This window comes from Aquila chrysaetos, chromosome 3, assembly GCF_900496995.4.
Source record: "Aquila chrysaetos chrysaetos chromosome 3, bAquChr1.4, whole genome shotgun sequence".
NCBI lineage: Eukaryota > Metazoa > Chordata > Aves > Accipitriformes > Accipitridae > Aquila > Aquila chrysaetos.
The window spans coordinates 57,128,701-57,145,286 of record NC_044006.1 but is presented as its reverse complement, the minus strand read 5'-3'; the positions used below and the strand labels follow the sequence as shown (position 1 = coordinate 57,145,286).

At 35.7% G+C, this 16,586-nt stretch overlaps 1 protein-coding gene across 13 annotated transcripts in view; it reads left to right on the top strand.

The window, feature by feature from the left end:
* Positions 1–16,586, top strand: part of NSUN6 (NOP2/Sun RNA methyltransferase 6) — a 27,205-nt gene extending 10,619 nt beyond the window's left edge. For 11 of the 13 annotated variants that reach the window (XM_041122077.1, XM_030009969.2, XM_030009972.2 and 8 more), the window contains 7 exons: positions 2,509–2,662; positions 4,305–4,386; positions 6,802–6,921; positions 9,775–9,919; positions 11,769–11,917; positions 12,873–12,998; positions 15,983–16,586. In XM_041122077.1, the coding sequence (XP_040978011.1) occupies positions 2,509–2,662; positions 4,305–4,386; positions 6,802–6,921; positions 9,775–9,919; positions 11,769–11,917; positions 12,873–12,998; positions 15,983–16,195 (989 nt within the window). In that variant the 3' untranslated portion in view covers positions 16,196–16,586. Of the gene's footprint in view, positions 1–2,508; positions 2,663–4,304; positions 4,387–6,801; positions 6,922–9,774; positions 9,920–11,768; positions 11,918–12,872; positions 12,999–13,350; positions 14,354–14,816 lie in introns of those variants that run through there. The other 2 variants (XM_030009975.1, XM_030009974.1) reach the window with 2 other exon arrangements.

Below are 16,586 nucleotides of genomic sequence, written 5' to 3'. Positions count from 1 at the left end.
TATTTCTCACCTGGCCTGTTTTAAGTTCCTTTTTCCATTTGTAATTCCTAGATGAAGTATTAGTTCTCAAGGATTTCAGTTTCTTGTTTTCATTTGAAAATCTTTTTAAAGAGCATGTTCAAAGTAAAACCTGGCTTTTTAAGAGTTTATTTACTACTGAATACTGTAACTTTTAATATGGATGTTCAGTAGAATAAACTCACAGAAGTTTGCCACTTTCCAGTCTTGTCACAAACACACAAAAAAAAAGAATAAAAGGAATGCCACAACAGACACACCTGGATGGTAACTGGATGTATGTGATTATTTAATAGATACTATTTCCAGATGTGTTATTTCTTCATTCAATCACAAAGGCACTTGCCTTCATGATCCTGTCAGATTCTAAGTTACAGATCTAAAAAAACAGATTTTCTTTTTTTTTAATCCATTGGCAATTCATTTGATATTGTTTGTATATGAGAGATCTAGTAAAAAGGTTTTTTTCTATTGATGAGAAAAATCTTCAATGTTAATGTCAGATTCTTAAGAAATGAAAATTTTTGTTTCAATGCTTGTGAGACAAGATAAAAAAATCTACACATACATGCTTAGTGTTCAGCAGCCTATTTATTTTTTATTTAAAGGCCAAATTAACTTTATGTGAAACCAGTATAATTTTGGATGAATCACCTCAGATCTACTAATCATCATGGTTCTTATTATTAAACAAAGTGAGTCAGGAAAACATTTATCTAGACACTTAACTTCATTGCCTTTCAGGAAAAAACCTTCAAGAAGTTTTAAGCATGTGTTTAAGTCCAATTCACTGAACAGGAATGTTTTTCAATCTAGGATTTGATAATGAAATAAGTATATTGCCATAGCAGTTGTTGAAACTGCTTATTTAGACAACCTCATAAATATTCAAATCCCTCTTTGAGTCAACTAGTGATTTATCATAATTGCTGCATGTAATTATGTGTGCAATATCAATTCAAAGAAAATAAAAGATACTATAAAACTTTAGGAATACTTCAGGGGAATTGCAGATAGTAAAATAAAATAAAAGGGCATGCTACCCACTTGAGGCCAAATATAATAAGGCTGTATTAAGCACAGATGGTCTAACTAGGGGAAAAAAGAGTACAGCAAAAACACACATTTAATCACTGAACTTGCAACCTAAATGAGGGTAAACTAATTATCAGGGGGCTTTGAGTTTAATTTATGTAATCAAACTCTAAGCTTTATGTTTATGGAATGCCAGTATAAGCTACAAAAAGCTTGAGAACTGTACACAGTACTAATCCATTTTGAAAGGACGATTGTCAGCAGAGAGTGAAATAAAATCCCTTATGTTTGAATACTGCAAAAAATCATTGGCAAATATGCTTGATGGAAGAGTTAAATTGCTGCAAGTTTTTGTTCAGTGAAGTTTAAGCAGACAATAACAGTAGGCTATCACATAATGTTTTCTGTCACATTGTGTAAAAAGAAGCTATCCAAAAAAAGAAATGTTTAGTGGCTACTGAACAAATATTACCATTTAAGAATCCCAGGGCATTTGTGCATATTCAGAAGGCCACTTGAAAATGGGAAAAAAGATTTCTAAATACAATTCAAAGAATTCTTGGGAAGCTGAACTGTCATTAGTCTTACTTGTCATATCAGCCAGTTGCTGCAGCCAGTCAGACACGTCAGAAATGTAATTTTGGAAAATTGTTTATTGCTGTCAGCGTAGGCCTTTATTTTTAAGCATATTTTTCAGCCAGTCAGTGCATAGAGCTTGCTCACTATTCTGCAAAATCACCTAAACCATCCTCCTTTTCCATCTATTTTTGTTCTAGCTCAGAAAGTCTTTTAAGTCCCTAAGACTACACTTCTAGAGTCTGGTGTATATTTACATACTTTACTGATCTGGAGGGTTTTAATTGGAGATGTAAAGCTCTTTTAGAGAATTACTGAGAACAGCAGTTGCCTTTGAGGGAGGAGAGCCACACCAGAAAAATTGTTTCAACAAGAATATGTCATCACTTGTGTCAAAGGAATAGTTAGAGAAAAAGTAGCAATAGCTATGTTCTACCTAGCTATTGAGAGGTCATTAGACAAATTTAGTATTGCTGTCTTTGTACAGTAAGTGTGAACCAGTGTCATTTGATGTATTTGCATGCTTGGAGCACACACAGAGGACTGAATCCTGAAGAGTGTGCTTAAAACTTACAGGTGACCAAGTGGTGATAAAATAAATAAAGTGGGATTTGTCTAGCCTTTTAAAAAACAAGACACGCTGTCTGATTTGTAACCTTGTGTCTCTCAATAGCTCTAGTCATTTGGTAGCCATCGTTCACCATGTACACTTTCAAGCCCAATATCAGTTAATCTTCTCTGATTACATTAAGAAAGTTTAAGTTTTGCTATGATATAGGAGTTCAAGTAAGTATTCTACTGAAAATCCTAAATTATTTGGTCACGACTGTCTTGTGAAGTATAACATTAATCTCAAAATTTCCGTTCTTCTTTGCGCAGTTATGAAAGCTGGTGATCTGGTCTCAGTGTATTCAGATATTGAAGGGAAATGTAAAAGAGGAGCCAAAGAATTTGAAGGAGTCAAAGTTTTCCTTGGAAATGGGATTTCAGAACTGAGTCGCAGTGAAATCTTTAGTTCAAGTGGCCCATTGAAGTAAGTCCATAGTAACTGCAATCTATACCTACAACTTTGCAAAGGGACGAGAGAAGATGGGAAGACATTTTGAAATGTTCTGTACCCTATGTGAAACCACAAGATAGCTTTGACTGAGACCTCTGTTGCATGTTGGGATTTCCAGTATTTTTTGGGAAGCGTTAGTTTCTGGGAATATAATAGAATTGTGCCTCCTGCTGTCTTCTGTAACTTCACAGCTAAGGTAGCAGCAGTGTGATGGCAATTATGATTAAAGTACTACAGTAAGTATTAGCAGACTCAACATTTAGTTTCATAGTGGTATCCAGATACCAGTTTACTTGAGTGGTAGGAGGAAATAAATGGGAGCCTCTTCAGAATTTTTGTTTAGCGTATGACTTCAATAATATAGAACAAACAGAAGTGACAAACATTCTCACTGTGGCAAAACTGCATTTTGGTAAATGTTTCTGTACCACTTTCCTATCTGGATGGAACAGAAGTGCAGCCTCGTCGATTTCTCCATCTCCTAAAAATATTTGTAGGGGCTTTTTTTGGTTGGGCAGGGTACAGAACATAAGGTCAGATATCTTAAAAAAATTAATAGTATTTACCAAGGTAGTTATCTATTTCAAGATTACTTGCTTTTCTATTTTGTTGCCAAAGCATATGGTTCCTCTTCTGTCATCTAAAACACATATAAAAAGCAGTGTAGGAGAGCATGAACATCAAATTAATGACCGAGACTTTACCTCCCAAGAACAAACTACAAAAGGTCTAGTCAAAAATATTACATTGTCAGAGGATTTCTGATTTATTAGAGCTTAAATACAGTAGAAGTATTGGTAGGATATAGCTGTTGAGTTGATGACATGGAATGGCAGTATGCAGCATTAAGTCTCGTGTCTGCAAGTTTGCTTTCTCATATCCTTCTTTCTTCTTGTTGGACTGTGCAGTGCATATGCAAAATAATACTCATTCTTGTTATCTTCAGTAATCTATTGTATTCAGGCTCAGTATTGTTTTTTCTTGTTTTTCTTTTTATTGTTGTCCATTTCTTTGTACATTTGTCTTAACTTAATGAAATCTGTGTCAGAACTTCATATTTAAAAATTTTAGGATGCTTCTAAGTTTAAACCTTCGCTTTGCAGGCAAATCAATGTTCCTGTGAGGCTTTTGAAATAGAATTTCTTTAGTTATTTGACTGAAATCTCAGACAGTCTAGAAAAATGGAGGAAGATCAAAGTAGGAAATCATATGCCAGTGCCCTAGTGCGTACATGGCTAGCCAAAAGCAGTTATGGATTGAAATTAACATATTTAAATCTGGTTTTAAGCATTTCCTTACATTATCAAGGCTTGCATTAGATCTCAGTTTGTCTTGTATACAAAAAAGGTAAATTTTCTTTATGCAATTTTTACAGATAGTTCCAATTTATAATGTAGTACATTTTTGTTACGGTTTACCCAACTTAATGATGTACTTTTAAAGAATATCAGATTACAAAATTGCAAAAATATTTTTTCTTAGTTGATTTGTAAGTGCTTTCATTTTTGTAAGGTTATTGTTTCAAGTTTCCATTTGTAAGCATAATGATTTTAATTGAACACTATTAAAAATTATAAATCTGAGTAGTTGAAATATTTTTTTTCATGTTTTTCAGTGGGATGGGCATAAGAATGATAGAGCCAGTCTACCTTAGTCCTTCGTTTGACAATGTGCTCCCTAGTCATTTGTTTTTGCAGGTATGTTTGTTACAAAAATAAGTCTGTACTATTTGCAGAATAATGAATATCCTCTAAGCACACATTAATACTTTATCTATTCATTGTGTATTATGGCACCTAATTCACTCTTTGGATTTAAAGAAAACAAAGTTTTTAGAATGAAGTTGGTATCTACATGTAGGTGGTTTAATCATACTGCATCTGAGATATGATAAGGGACTTCAAAGTAACTTAAAAGATATTCACTTAAAAACTTGGAAATTCTTTTTGCACAGATAGTCTGCATAGAACTTTTAGTTTTTGGAATATGCCTATGAACTCTGAAATATGACCCTCTTTCACGGTATATCCTTCTGTAGAGAATCAGGAAAGTCTCCAAATACTAGGTTGACTTTAAGTTGAAGAGAAAACCCGTATCTTTTTAGCCCTAATGAAAAAGATCCACCTGAACAAAATAACCATGACAAATCTTACGGTAGCACAGCTTTCACTGCCTCTTACCATAAAACTGCAGAGCTTCCAAAGAATGACAAATTTTTGTGTAGTTTTTATTGTAAAATTTAAGAACTTATTTCAAGCTAGCTTTTCCTTTTGCATCTTTAATTTCTATGATACCTATACTCCTTTTCCTCCACAATAAAACTAATTAAAAACAATAGTCAGACATGACAAGTGGCCACCTGTGATATGTTGAAACATAGGATAATGAAATCATGGAACTTTCTAGTTTTCTTAGATCAGGTAAAATTCTTGATTTCAGTTTGATGACACAAAAAGATAAGATGAAGACCTCAGATATCTAAGACAACTAGTGTGCTAACAATGGTACTGTATTTTTTTTATATAAATATGACAATTTAGAAGCAGAGTTTAAAACAAAATCAAGCTGTTCAGCCTTCAAAAAGAAAGTTATTTTAATCTCTAAAGTGAATGTAAATTTTACCTCAAATAAACCCTTGTTCAAAGATATTCTCTGAAATTCTAAGTTATCTCATTTGATTCATATAACTATCACTCAGATAGTAAGTTAAATCCTTTATTACATTGAATTGTCTTAGTCACTGTTTCTTTTGTGAGAAGAGTCAGTCCAGCAGATGAGTTATTTTTATGCATATAATCTGTTTGTAATTGATTTTAATATTTTTAAATCAGCATCAGTGCTGTCTTCCGGTGTGGGCAAACCATAGTTTATCAAACAATATATTGTCTCATGGCCTGCAGTAAAGGAGAGGCCTTTTCTTCCCTGATTCAGCTTATTAGAGTACTTGCTTTCAAGGAACAAAATTGTTAGACAGGTTATTTAAGAGACTGTTGCACATGAGAATTTAGATCATATTCAACTTCTTGTCCACTAGGATCCCCACGGCCTTCTCTGCAAAGCTGCCTTCCAGCCAGTCAGCCCCAGCCTGTATTGGTGCATAGGGTGCACCAGGTGCAGGAGTTAGCATTTCTGTTTGTTAAGCTTCATGAGGTTTCTGTTTCTCCATTTCTCCAGCCTGTTCAGGTCCCTCTGAATGGCAGCACAACCTTCCAGTTTATCAACCACTCTTTCTGGTTTTGTATCCCCTGTGAACTTGTTTAGGCTGCACTCTGTTCCATTATCCAGGTCCCTAAGGAAGAGGTTAGGCAACGTTGGTGCCAGTGTCCACCCATGGGGTACTCCACTATTGACTGGCCTCCAGCTGGACTTTGTGACGCTGATCACAACCCTTTGAGCCTGGCTTTTTTGACTTGAATTTGCCATGTGTGAGATGAATTATTAATTTTTTTTGAACACTGTGGCATGGAACTCGAAACTGAGCTATCCAAAGACAACATGTAGTAAGGGCAACTTTAAAAGGTTTTTACACTTTTGTGTTGAACCAAATTAGAAGAGAATCTTTCAGGATATTTCCATGTTGTGTAAGATGCAATACGGTGCACAATTATTGCATATTATTTTTCTTAAGTGCATCTGTTCTATTTATACATTTAATAGCACAGTTCAGCTTCTTGGTACCTTAATTCAGCAAGTTTAAACTCCTGCCTATTGATCTTACTGTTCATTACTATACTACACCAGTATGTTCATATAGTAAATGTTCCAATAAACAGGTCGATATAAAATACTTGTAATACACAGAGCTGCTCTGTGTCTGGAATAGTATCAGCTTATTTTATTTTGACTTTTAGCACTGTAGTCTCTGTAGTCATAAACACTTAAACTTCAGTCATAGATACTCTATATACAGCTTTAAATAAAAAAGGAGCCACTGGAGACTTTTGACCTATACTGTCTCTTTTATGTAACCCCAACAGTTCATTTTCTGTTAAGGAACTGACAGCCATATCATAGGTATCTTCACTGCTGAATGAATTTTTGTTTCAATGAGTTTGTCATTCCTTAATACAGAACATAAGGTTTGAATTCTCCCATATTTGTTTTTATGATAGAACTTGCCTTCTGTGGTTGTGAGCCATATTTTAAACCCTCAGCCAGGAGAGAGAATTTTGGATATGTGTGCTGCACCTGGAGGGAAAACAACCCATCTTGCAACATTAATGCATGACGAGGTAAGAGTAGTCATTGAGCATTTTCTGTCTCAGTGAAGAAAGCCTGGCCACTGTTCATTTGCACAGCTCACTTAGCTGTCAGAATGCACAGATAATTTACAACAGCAAACAATTAATATTTGAACGTTCTGCTTACCAATATGTTTTGCCACACATCAGAGTTACTGAAATGGGCACAGACTATCTTTATCAAATAGTCACCATCACATTTAAAACCTTATTTGCTGCAAATTGACCTGTTGAAATGTGTTCAATTTCACTTTTTGAATGTTATTGATGTATTTGTAATGGAAGAATTCATAACATGCAAGGTAAAGTTATGTAGGAACTGAGAATACATGGAAAGCAGAGGTTATGACTGTGTGCCAAAAGAATGCACAACTCTGTACAAAAACATATTAAGAAGTTCCTAATCCAGTTAAATTCCTTCTCAGTAAAACTTACCAATTATGCGGTACAAATATGATCTTAGACTGAATTTCTAGTCTGCGTTTGTCATTCTAAGGTAGAAGGTCACAACACCAAAAATATCTCATAAGAAAGTAACATTATGAGAAGAAACAAAAAAAAATATTTAGAGAAAGACAAAGGAAAATAACACACAAGCCAAAAAGAATGTGGCTATAGGAATAACAATTTGCATATATTAAATTGCTGTATGTAAAATGAAAGGGAAATGCAGGTTGCTCTTTTCTAGCAGAGAGGGGAAAAATGTGTAATGTTGCTTCTAAAAATTTTGTAAGGCGTTATTATTTTCATTGGAATAGGGTTATTAGAATATATCAGATAATTTAGAAACTGCACTTTCGTTATGCAGTACTTCAATGGTTGTCTGTGCATTAATGGGAAGGTACAGTGGGTAATGATTTGAACATATTTAGAAAAGATGTATTCAGTTCTGTGACGGTTTGCTTATTGAAGTGTTTCTTCCTTCAGTATGGAAAGTTTGCAAACATGCATTAGACAGTCATTAGACATTTATTAGATAGATTTATAAAGCTTCCAGTAAAGAATTTTGGTGTGATAAATAAAGCAAGTCTGTAAAAGCATATATTTCTCTCATAGATTCATTTACATCTGTACTTTTTCGATCTGTGTATGTACATTTTGTATAACTTTGCATAACTGTTTTTTTGCCCTTAGTCATTTTAGATATTTTGATACCACTCCAGCTGAAGTGGTAAAGATTAAGAATACAGATGTTGAAATTTATCTGAATTGGTTTTCCTTTTCTAAGTATATAATTTTAATTTAAGATATGGAAAAAATTTGCACTGCTTTTTGGTTCTTAAGTTCCATTCACAGATTTTCCATACTAAATTTCCATAGACAGTATATTAAATCATTAACATTTAGAATATCTGAATCAATCTTATATTTTTTGTGATTTAATTGTAAAAAATATTATATTGTTTTTAGATGAGATAATCGAAATGTAAAATTACTCCATATTGTTAAGAGCTTTTAGTAGGAACTGGGAATAGTTAAAGCTTCAGAGTTTATTCTGGATCCCAGTCCAGACCACCGTTTTTTCCAGATGTCTTTAAGGAAGTTTTTCTGGCAGTGGCTGGCATGGGCTAGTGAGGAAGAACTGTTGTCTTCCAGCTTGTTCTTTTTTCTGAGAGTCTCTCAGGAGAGGACTTATCTCTTTATATTCAAGTACAGCGTATGTGCAGCAAATCCACTGTTTCAGCAACAGACCTAACTTTCAAGCACAATCAGTTGTTAGTGTGCATGTGTAATAGGTTGAATGGTGATAGGGGAGAAGCAGTGGCATGTGGTCATTGAGTGCTCCTGTAAGAGGTGATTTGGCTCACAGTAGTTGAAGGCTGGACACCATTGACACAACATAAATCCTTTTCTACTTCTCAGTCCTAGGCCTACATATTGGCTAACATGACATACAGTCAATAGCTTATTTTTACTGAAGTTTGGTTTGTTTTTTTTTACACTGTCTATATTAGTCATGTTACCCTTCCATAAGCCTCTAGAGAGCCATCACCAAGTAGGAAAAAGTTGTCATGTTTTCTCAGCAGGCTCTATTTGCTATAGCAAGTCTATTACAGGTTTTTGGTCTTTGGGGTTTTTTTGAAGATAGTATTACTGTTCTGGATTTTACTGATGCTACTGTTTACTTTCCTTTGTGTTTAGAGATTTCATCTAGCAGATAGTGGTGTGTGTCTGTTTTGATTTATCTTGGGAGAGGAATAGAGAAATCTTATGCTCACATAAAAGGAATAATATGTAATTGTGATTCCCCTCCCCCCACATCTAAATTTATTATAGTATTTACCATATTTCCTAAAGTAACTTGAGTGACAACCACTGCAAGTATAATGGTATGTTATGAGTCTGAGCAAGCCAGAGGTGTTGCTGTGGGCCTCATCTCCTCAGGACTGAGCTGTATGTGATCATGTTTCCCACCATCTCCGTGCAAATTTAAAACTTGTTGACCTATTTTACCATGTATTTGAGACTTCTACCCTCTTTCAAATGATTACATTTTTACCTAACTTAGTGCCCAGTAAAACAGTTCAAAACAAACAAAAAGAAACTAACAAAAAAACCACTTGCCAGAAGTCAGACATTATAGGGTCCTTTGGGGAGTTACTGTGCCAAGCAGCTAGTGCCAGTCAGAATGCACACAGCTTCAGACTAGTATCTAGCCTAATGTGGGTATCATGGAAAATATTGGTGAACAAGGACTCCTGGAGTGTGGATTTAATAACAACAAAATTCTGCAGGGAAAACTAAGCCTCATTCATTGCGCTGCTCATGGCGGTGGGAAGAAATCAGGAACTGCACATCCATTTAATCCCTATGCTTTTGATAAAAACTTCCCATTTTTTTCAGGGTGAAGTAATAGCCATGGACAAGATAGCTAACAAGGTCAAAAAAATTAAGCAGAATGCTGAATTGCTACAGCTGAATTGCATTAAGGCCTTTTGCTATGATGGAACAAAGGCACTTTCAGCTGAGAAGAGAGAGGATGAACAAGGTAAAGTAAACAACTTGGGTAGTAGTAGCTTTTAGATGAAAACAGTAATCAGGTTTGCACTAACAGTATTAAACCTGCCACAGGTCTACAAGTCCTTGAAATCTTGGCAGATACCAAAGTTGCTTCAGCACTGTGAATGCTCTTATTTTCTGTTCTTTTGTGATAATCAGCTTCTCTGTGAAGCAAATACTATCAAACTATCTGTCCTTATCACAACCTAATATGCTCAAAGGAAATGCATACCTTTCCCAGATAATATCAAAGACTGAAGCCTTAAGGCTTCTTCCATGATAATGTTTAACCCCATACTCTGAACTGTTTGACCTAGTCTGAGAAAAAAATTTTTTTTTGCAGAATTTTTGGCTTTTCTGCCTCAGAATACTAATCTGTAAAATGGGGTTATTAATACCTAACTCCCAGGAGTGCTGCAAGGTTTAGTTCATTGATGTTTGTTCAGCTGTTCAGGGGAAAGTTCTATAGAAGCACAGTGTATTATTTTAAGTTCATTTCATTTGCTTTTCTGAAGTGCTGTATTTATGATACTGGTTCTGTTCCCATGATGGAATGATTTAAATGGTATCTGCTGTCTTGATTATTTTTAGTTTGTTGTGCAAAGTATGCTGTTCTTTCTCACTCTATTCTATCCCAGTCACTGGTTAGCGTAAGTAGGAATCAGGTTGCATAATTCACCTTCCTTGTCCCTATGCCTTGCAGTTAGTTATTCCTGCTTTGGAGGAATAAAGGTACTTTCTTAATAGTCTTTATATGAACATAAAATATTGTAGGTCGTATGTAGCACTTACACAGATGAACAAGAGCTAGCTGTAATACTGAGAGATCATGAAGGCTTTTCTGTACATCTCTGCAAGTAAGAAATGACATATTTTGAACACTGTAGTAATGGATCAGAGGTAGATAAATCAGATAGATAGACTCATTTTGTAGTGCTGTAACAAGCTAGGTAGCAGTAGTATGAAGTCACTCACTTGTTTTCACTTGTGACCTAATTTGAATATTTGAGGAACAGAAAGGGAAAAGGAGGTAAAGCATATATATAGCTCTCTTCCTCATTGGTTACCCACAGATACACATATGGAGCCACTTTTGTCTTGGTGATGCTGAGCTGAAGAGTCGCTCTAGCACTAAGGCGATAGAAACTTTTGGGCTGTTGAGCCAATGGAATTCAGATGAAAGGATAGGTTCTGCATATAGAAGTTACATATTCCTTTATCTATCCAGGTAATATTCAGAAATTGTTCTTGTCTTCACAATCCTTGTCTACTGAATTGTTCTGCTGTGGAGACAGCGTGTGTCACACATTAGAGCTTGTAGTATTTCATGTTACTATGAAGTGCTTTATTTTCTACAGATATATATGCATCGCAAGAAATAGTTATATAGACAGTCCAATTATTATTATTTAAGGCAGTCATAATGGTTAACTACAGGTTTCTCAGTAAAGATTTGCACACTTGGTTCAGTTATGGGCTGACTGTGGTTTATTAAAGCCTATATGTACAACTCTGTACCCACACCTCTGACCAATCATATTTCAACATTTTTGTTTGATTACTTTTACATTTTACTTTCAAATTATTAAAGTTAAAAAAATATTATTGCCTGAAGGGATCATGTATTATTTGAGCCTACAGAACTAAAACTCTTTAGTTTTCTGGGAGATGAAATCTACCACCAGCAGTGCTGAGACTTGTCTCTAGCTGATATTACTTTTGCAGACACTATCTATAGAACATAAATGTTTTATGTCAAGGAAGCAGTAATAGCTTGTCCTTATCTATGGTGAAGGAAAGCAACAGCCACATTTTACATTACTAACTGCTTTTTACAGAAGGACCTCCATTCTTACCAGAGTCATTTGATCGAATTCTTCTTGATGCTCCATGTAGTGGGATGGGACAGAGACCAAATATGGCTTATTCCTTGACATTAAAGGAGGTGACTTCTTATCAGCCACTACAGCGCAAGCTTTTCACTGTGGTACGTATTAATCATTGTGTAGATAAGATAAATTGAACATAAATGCTTTTGCAGCATAGAACTTCACAGTGAAAAATGGTGCCTCATTTTCCCTACCTTTTCAGCAGTTAAGAAGGTAGTATTAGGATTCAGTTAACCTCTCAGCTCCACTGTATTTGTTGCTAGGTGAAGTCAATTCATTGGAGCATGGGAAAGGTATATGTAAGCCATATTAAATAAAAACCTTTGTATGTGTTTTTTCTTTTCCTTCAGTTTCATCAGTTTTAATTTATAATAATCGCAAGGGTCTAAGTTACAGAGCAGGTTAAAGTCTTTTCTCTGCAGCAGCACAGACTCTTGTAAGTTCACTGCGTAGAACTCCCATGCAGTGGTGCTGTGAGGTACTGTATGGGATATGAGATGGAGTACAAAGCCAGGAGGCCATATTACAACTTTTCATGGTAGTAGGAGTATGCTTAGATTGATGCTAAAATGCAAGATTTCATGAAACTTGTCTAAATCTGAATTACATGTATTCAAAGTGAACCACAGCTTGAAAAGCAGCATAGCTATAGCTTCCAGGCCAAATATGTGGAAACAGTTGACATCTGGTATCACTGAAAAAAACATTTTGTATCTGTGGTTGGCAGCAGGTGATGAAAACAGAACTATTCTGTCTGGGATATCCAGAGCTGTACAAATAACAAATCTTACAAGGTGAATCATCTCAATGGCATTAATAAACTGCATGAGCTATAATGATGATTTGGAAAGAAGAATATTTCTAATCCATGGGATCCTTTACTGTATTCCCTGAGAATTAGGCATTATCCTAATGCCTATTTTAGAAAGATTTGAGTTTAAGTAAGTGCTAAGTTTTAATATTACAGCTGAATGGTTTCTTGGTTAATGTTGCTTAATATGAAAGTTTTTGCATTTAAAAATAAGCTGAACTATTGTTTATTTCTCCCTGCAGGCAGTGAAACTGCTGAAGCCAGGAGGTGTTTTAGTATATAGTACATGTACGATTACACTCTCTGAAAATGAGGAGCAAGTTGCTTGGGCCCTGAAAACTTTTCCATGCCTCCAGCTTCAGCCACAGGTAATAATATTTTCAGGGTAATTCACACAATCCATTGAGCTTGTTTTAGCACTGTAAATTTACACATTATATTTACTATCAAGAAATCTCTTTTTCACTGCAGACAATTTTAACTGCTGTGGACAGAAATAACACAAGAATTTCTAAGGCTCTTTTAAATCTATTTTCATGTTTAATTGAGCTTCATTTAGGGATCGTTAAGTAGCTTCCCACTGTGTACTGTGGTTGTTCTGATTTGTACAGCAGTCATTTAAAACACAACAGGGACAAAAGATAGTTCAGACAGGTTAACATTTCTCTTGCAGTTGTTCTTAATGCATATATTTTATTCTCTCTCTTTGCACATTCACAGGAGGGGTGAAAATTTTTTTATCAGTGCCACTAAAGTAGTGAAGACTTGTGTAAAGGATGAGACACGAATGGAAAGAACCTTTTGTTTTGAGGAAGGAGGATTTTATATGTATGGGAGCTATTTTTGCGTTATGTAAAGGAATGAGAGAACAAATTTATTTCAGGCTCAGTGTCCCAAGAATATACCTTGTCTTTTCTGGAGTCAGTGTCTACCATAAAGATGTCTGGGAGGAGGTAATCTATAGGGAGATAAAAAATTCTAGTATCTATCTGTACTGCATACATTTCAAAAATACCTGTTACCTTTATTCTACCTGGAGAGAGTTTATCATCAGACTGTATGTGTCTCTCTTCCTCTTTGTTGATGCGATGAGTTGGGTGGGTTAGTTGTTTATCATCATGGCTTTGAGGAAGAGTCTAACTCTGATGATACCTGTTTAGCTTAGTTACACATTCTGTGATGACTTTTATCTGCCATAAGAGGTTTACATGCATCTTTTAGCTGAAATTAAAAAAAATATACATAGGTGTACAACAAGAAATTATATGAAGGCTGATAAAGATTTAACAGAACCGAAGCTTTTCTTGAAAGATTTGTATGTTAAGGTTCTTCTGCCTGCTTTCTCACCATCCATTTACTAGGAATTTTTCAGTTCCACCTGTTTCAACTGAGATATACATTTCACCAACAGCACAAAAATTGTCCTCAATAGAATGACAAAGCAAAACACAAGCCCTATTAACTCAAATGCAAGATTAATTCTGGTTTAATCGACTTCCTCGCACCATTAATCAGTCTTGAATAATGCGCTAGTTTTCACACACAAATGCTATATCTGTAAAAATTAAGATTTTGTGTATAGTATATTTTAAATAAGATGCCACTGAGTTGTTTACCCACAGACAGTTTATAGTATCTTATAACCAGTTCCCCAGTAGTGTAAACTAAGGTGATCTTTTCCAATCAACAGGAAACTGGAGTCTAGGGTCGACTTACCTCATGTTCCTTTATGTATTTCCTATATTCTTAAGTCTCTCAGTGGACACCTCTTTATATACCCAGTCCACTGTCTCCCACTTTCTTAGTTTGCCAAGAGATCCTGGAATCATATTGGGTAAGGAAAAAACAGGAGATGGAGCCATAGGCGTTGGTCTCATAGGTGGAGGTTACTGCATAGCAGCTGATCCTTTGTCTGTGCAGACTTACTTCCTCTTAGGGGTTTACACAGGAGATACTGTATATCAGCTTAAATGCAGTAACTTAACTGAAAGGAAAAAGGAAAAGGTGGAGGAGAAAATTGGTCTGTCTTTGAGCAAGTCGCTTGACCCTGTGTAATGTTTTCCCTAGCCTTTTACCTTTCCATCCTTCTATTACATTACTTCAAGTTGGTACCCCTGTCTCCCTTGGTATGTTATTTTTTTCTCAATTTGCAATGGACACCTCATTTTTGTCTCTTACCTGGAAAGCACTGAAATCCTGCTTCTTTCCGAGGGAAAGAAAGGAAGAGAAGAATCAGGCTGCAACCTCTTGGCTGTCCAGCTTTACAGCACACAGTACATGCTTAAGCAACTAAGTCGCATCATGTGATGACTGGGTGAGCTCATGTATTAGCAAAGTGTGATGGCTCAAAAAATTCTCTGCTGTAGGCTGCATTATAGACTACACTAGACTAGATTTACAAAGGAGATCTATTTTTGATATTGCAATGTCAGCTTTTGCACATTTTGTTCTATCTGCTTACTGAATGAACTGAAAGAACAATCCAGCTAAGAATTATTTTTTTTTTTCCATGAATCAGTATATTAAATAGAAAGCAGTCAAGGCTACTCACAAGAAATGCTGAGAAAAGGCCTGTGATTTTAAGCCCTTCTCCTTTCCAGGAGTTTGATGCCAAATGTCTCCTGAATTCAGATACATAAGCTGTTCCTTTCTTTCTTGCTTTCTTTGCCTCATATACATACACATGTAACAGTAGTCCCATCTACCTGTTAGTCTAATTACATGACACAGAAAAACTGAAGCTCAGATTTTTCTGCTGCATCATCTTCCAAAATGATGCCTTTTCAGGCAGCAACGTATCCTGGACTGGGGCTTTCAGTCTTTCCGGTTGGAGTTTTTAATGTGAAGAATCCAGTTATTTCTACTGCTGTTACTGAGTATATTAGTAACTGGCTATGGAATCCTTATTTTTTTGACTTAACTCACAGCTATTAGTCAGTACACAGAAGCACTGCATCATTTGAAAGTGGCAACCTAAAAAAACCTTTAGACCTTCTTATTGTCTGGTGATAACAGCTTTCGATGTTTCAGTCCTTTGAGTAATGAATTGATTTAGAGCTGTGTACCTGTCCTCAATAAGTGCTCTAAACCACTAGGCTAAAGTGGATTAGGTGCACCACAACCTCCTCAAAGTACTTTGGACCTTGTATATAGGCTTGTATACATATTGGCCAGGTGAGGGCAAGAAAAGAAGGGCCACATTACTTCTAAATCCTCCTCTGGTGTGAATGATAAAAACCTAGCTTGTCCACGTTAACAGTTAGGCAGCTCTGCATATACTCAGCAGAATACATTTAGGGCACATAAGAACTTGACTGATGCAATAATTTTCTTTTCTTTGTTACTTAAAAAGGAACCTCACATTGGAGGAGAAGGCATGAGGGGAGCTGGACTATCACTTGATCAGTTGAAGCTGCTGCAGAGATTTGATCCATCTGCTGTGACATTGCAAGGAATGGATATTAATTCTTTGCAAGATTCCAGGGAAGATGATCTAATTTCACTGGCAAATAAGGACTGTATAGGATTTTTTATTGCAAAATTTATTAAATCAAACAGTAAATAAGCATTTAGGAATGCAACCTGAAAAAATATCTCTGCGAGTCTAAGAACAGTTCAGATGTGAAGTGTGTTTCTTACTGCTGCAATGTTGCCAAGCCAACGGGGCTGACGGCAGGGTTGCTATGGCAGCAATAAAATCTGCCAGCTTCTGCTGGGAAAGAGCCACAGGTTGCAGAAAGTAAGTCACCGTTGGGGGAAGGGTAGTATCATTTTTAAGTCTCCATTTGCTTTTGTATTTACAGCAGGTCAGTGCATGAATGACAAGTATGTTCACTCTTACTGCTGTCTGTTCTATCTTTCCCCACATGAGTTGCTTACCTAGTGCGGCAAGCGTAGGTACAGGGTTTCTCTGGGAGGGGAAGTAGGCTACTTTATGAAATGCAAACATAAATAAA